Consider the following 2,738-nt stretch of genomic DNA (forward strand, 5'->3'; position numbering starts at 1 on the left):
GACCGAGTACAAATAAGAAATGGCCAGCAAAAGTGTATTATGAGGCAAAAAAAGGCCCTAAAGAGCCTGCTATGGATGCTACTTGAATGCAGGTTGTTCATTAGACGGTGGGTTGGAGCAGAAGTGTACAACATGGAGGAAAGGTGAAGATTATACAGCACTTCCTCCACATAGATAGCTATGGCTCGCACAAACTTACACACACCGTGAAGATGTCTTCCCTTGGGTGTTTCAGAAAAATGATTATTAAGTGTAGGAATATTGCTGTCGTTCTACTTTTTCACAGGATCTAGGAAAAGAGAGAAATGACTGCGTTGAATGGCCAGCGAGCATTTGTCATTGCATGCAAGATTTGCACGTATCTCTTTTCCATTTCTACCCATTTGGGCATGTCACCTTCCTGATACACTTACTTCTATAAAATACAGCTAAGATCAAGTAAACGTAGACGTATTTTGAGCTGAAACGTCCATGTAAAACACGTTTGTCACTTATCATCAAAATGTAGAAATCATTATTTGCACCCAGGCATTTAAGTCCATTTAGCGGTCCTTAGCCAAAGGAAGTAAACCTTACTTAAATGTATGACCTTAAGTTACCAATTCAATTGTATACATTACAAGCATAGCAATCATCTGGCAAAGCTTCTTTCTTCCTGTACTCCACTGCAGTTACTTTTGAATGGCAAGACCAAAAAGATATCAAAGTGCTACTTAATCGTACCTGCGTCAGGCGATTGTAGACTAGGGGGTCGCTTCCGGACCCAACATACAGAACCGTCGTCCCTCTCTCTACCGCCAAGCTCACAGCGACCAGCCCCATCTCCGTGCCCAGGGAGATTTCTCCAGACACGGCCTCAGCCGAATCCTTCTCTCTCATCGTGTCGTGCACAATGAGACTACTCTGGACCAGCATACCCACAATCGGGACTGCCGCTAGCAGGAGAATGCTAAAGATCCTACAACATTTGCCCCTTCTGGAAAGAGCTTCCCTGTCCCTAAGGTGCATTCTACTGGTCACGATGTCGTCTACCGAGACCAGCCGGTGTTCGCACATTGTGCATACTGATCCTGCGCCAAATAACATGTAGGTGTTACAGAGAAAGATTCGCCGCCTTTAACCGTGTTTGGCTACCGACGTCACGAGGGCGGTGCTGATGAACTAGCTGGACCAATCAGTACCGAGGACCACTGACCACAGGAAGAATAGCTAGCTGAGATGTCGAGCTAATTGTAGATCCAAATAAGCTAGGTTTAAGTTATCTGCCTCTGATGAAAGTGTGTTACTAGTAGACTTTATCTACATTGTAATATTGACCATTTTTCTCACATACAATTAGCAAAACCTAACTCAGAAGCGATGTTCTTCACAAGGAATGTAATGATTTTTTTAAGTAGTTTGTTTCTTATCATTAGTTAATTAATACAACGACAACGTAGTAAAGGTAAGGTAAACCTTCCGTACTATATCCAAAACATTTCGACCGCCAAGCATTCATTCATCCATGCATTCATCGATCTATTTATCCATTCATTCATTCAATCATTCACACTGTAGTATAAGAAATAAACAAAAGGAAACGGACTATGAATGCTGAGCTTTCGCTCTACTAATATTTTTCACCGTGCATAAGTAGTGATATATGATCGATCTATTAGGACTCAATGTAATATGTATCTCTGTTATAGTTATCTGACCCTACCACCCTCATGGCCTCAATAAAAAGCGACCTGCAGGCCGATTGGAGCTTCTCATGCATAAATAAAGGTCCAAAAAAACAAAATTCATTTAAAGAAATGTGTGTTCAATATCCATTATGTGGAATTTGTGCGCCTGCCAGTGCACGGGGAGCCGGGGCAGCACCTTGATGATTTCGGGCCATTGTGGTCATAAAAGACGTCATTGTTCAAAGGCGCGGACATCAGACTTTCAATGGATTTTTTATCAAGCTTCAAACTACTGTCTTGAGGCTGTCTTGCTGAGTGGCTTTTATCGTCGAAATGAAGCGGCACTAGTACTCCACTGCACGTCTCCGGCGAGGGAACAAATCGTTACAATGAAGACTGTTACTGTTTAATCCTTTAAGGTATTCTCCTAGTAAGGATGCGGACTTCTGGGGATGTCTTGAAAATGCTACTTAGTGCAATCTATGGCTTCTTTTTTTCTCCAAGCACCTTGTTATAAGACAATAACTTAATATGCAGAATTGTACGACGTCGTGATCACGTAATAAAGAATTATAGGCCCACATTGTAAGGACCAAGTATGCATGGCATCAAGGATAGCGGCAAGGGACTGATTTGTGATAAATGTATGAGAAGACTGTTTAACACAATAAAATGAATATCACGTCAGTAAGGATCACAAAGGCCAATGACCTCTAGATTCCTGTTGCTTCAGGGAAGTAATGCATGTGCATTTCTGCATAAGCATCGACAGCGCTAAATACTAGTATATCAGCGCTAGCCAAAATGTAACTACGTGCTACAGTTCAAGCATAATCAACTGAACATAGGTAGAATGCCGATATTCCAAGCACTTTCCAGTCGCTAATAATACACGGCGCCAGCCTACTAAATCATCTTGATATGGACTGTCGAAAACCAGCTGAGGAAAAACGAGCGGAAATGGCGAACAGGAAAAGGACCGTTGCTGGAAGCATTTACGCTTCTTGTTGCTTTGGTGACACTCCATGTCGCCTTGCATGACGTACCACTTTATTTGCTGAATACATCACT

General features: G+C 42.2%; 1 protein-coding gene across 1 annotated transcript in view; it reads right to left on the reverse strand.

Annotated features, from left to right (window-relative positions):
• LOC118430159 overlaps positions 1–1,252 on the reverse strand; it is a 12,065-nt gene extending 10,813 nt beyond the window's left edge. The window contains exon 1 of the mRNA XM_035840868.1: positions 724–1,252. Coding sequence (XP_035696761.1) covers positions 724–1,086 — 363 coding nt within the window. The 5' untranslated portion in view covers positions 1,087–1,252. The remainder of the gene's footprint in view (positions 1–723) is intronic.
• Positions 1,253–2,738: the final 1,486 nt, after the last annotated feature.

The sequence above is a fragment of the Branchiostoma floridae genome, chromosome 14 (genome assembly GCF_000003815.2).
Source record: "Branchiostoma floridae strain S238N-H82 chromosome 14, Bfl_VNyyK, whole genome shotgun sequence".
Lineage (NCBI taxonomy): Eukaryota > Metazoa > Chordata > Leptocardii > Amphioxiformes > Branchiostomatidae > Branchiostoma > Branchiostoma floridae.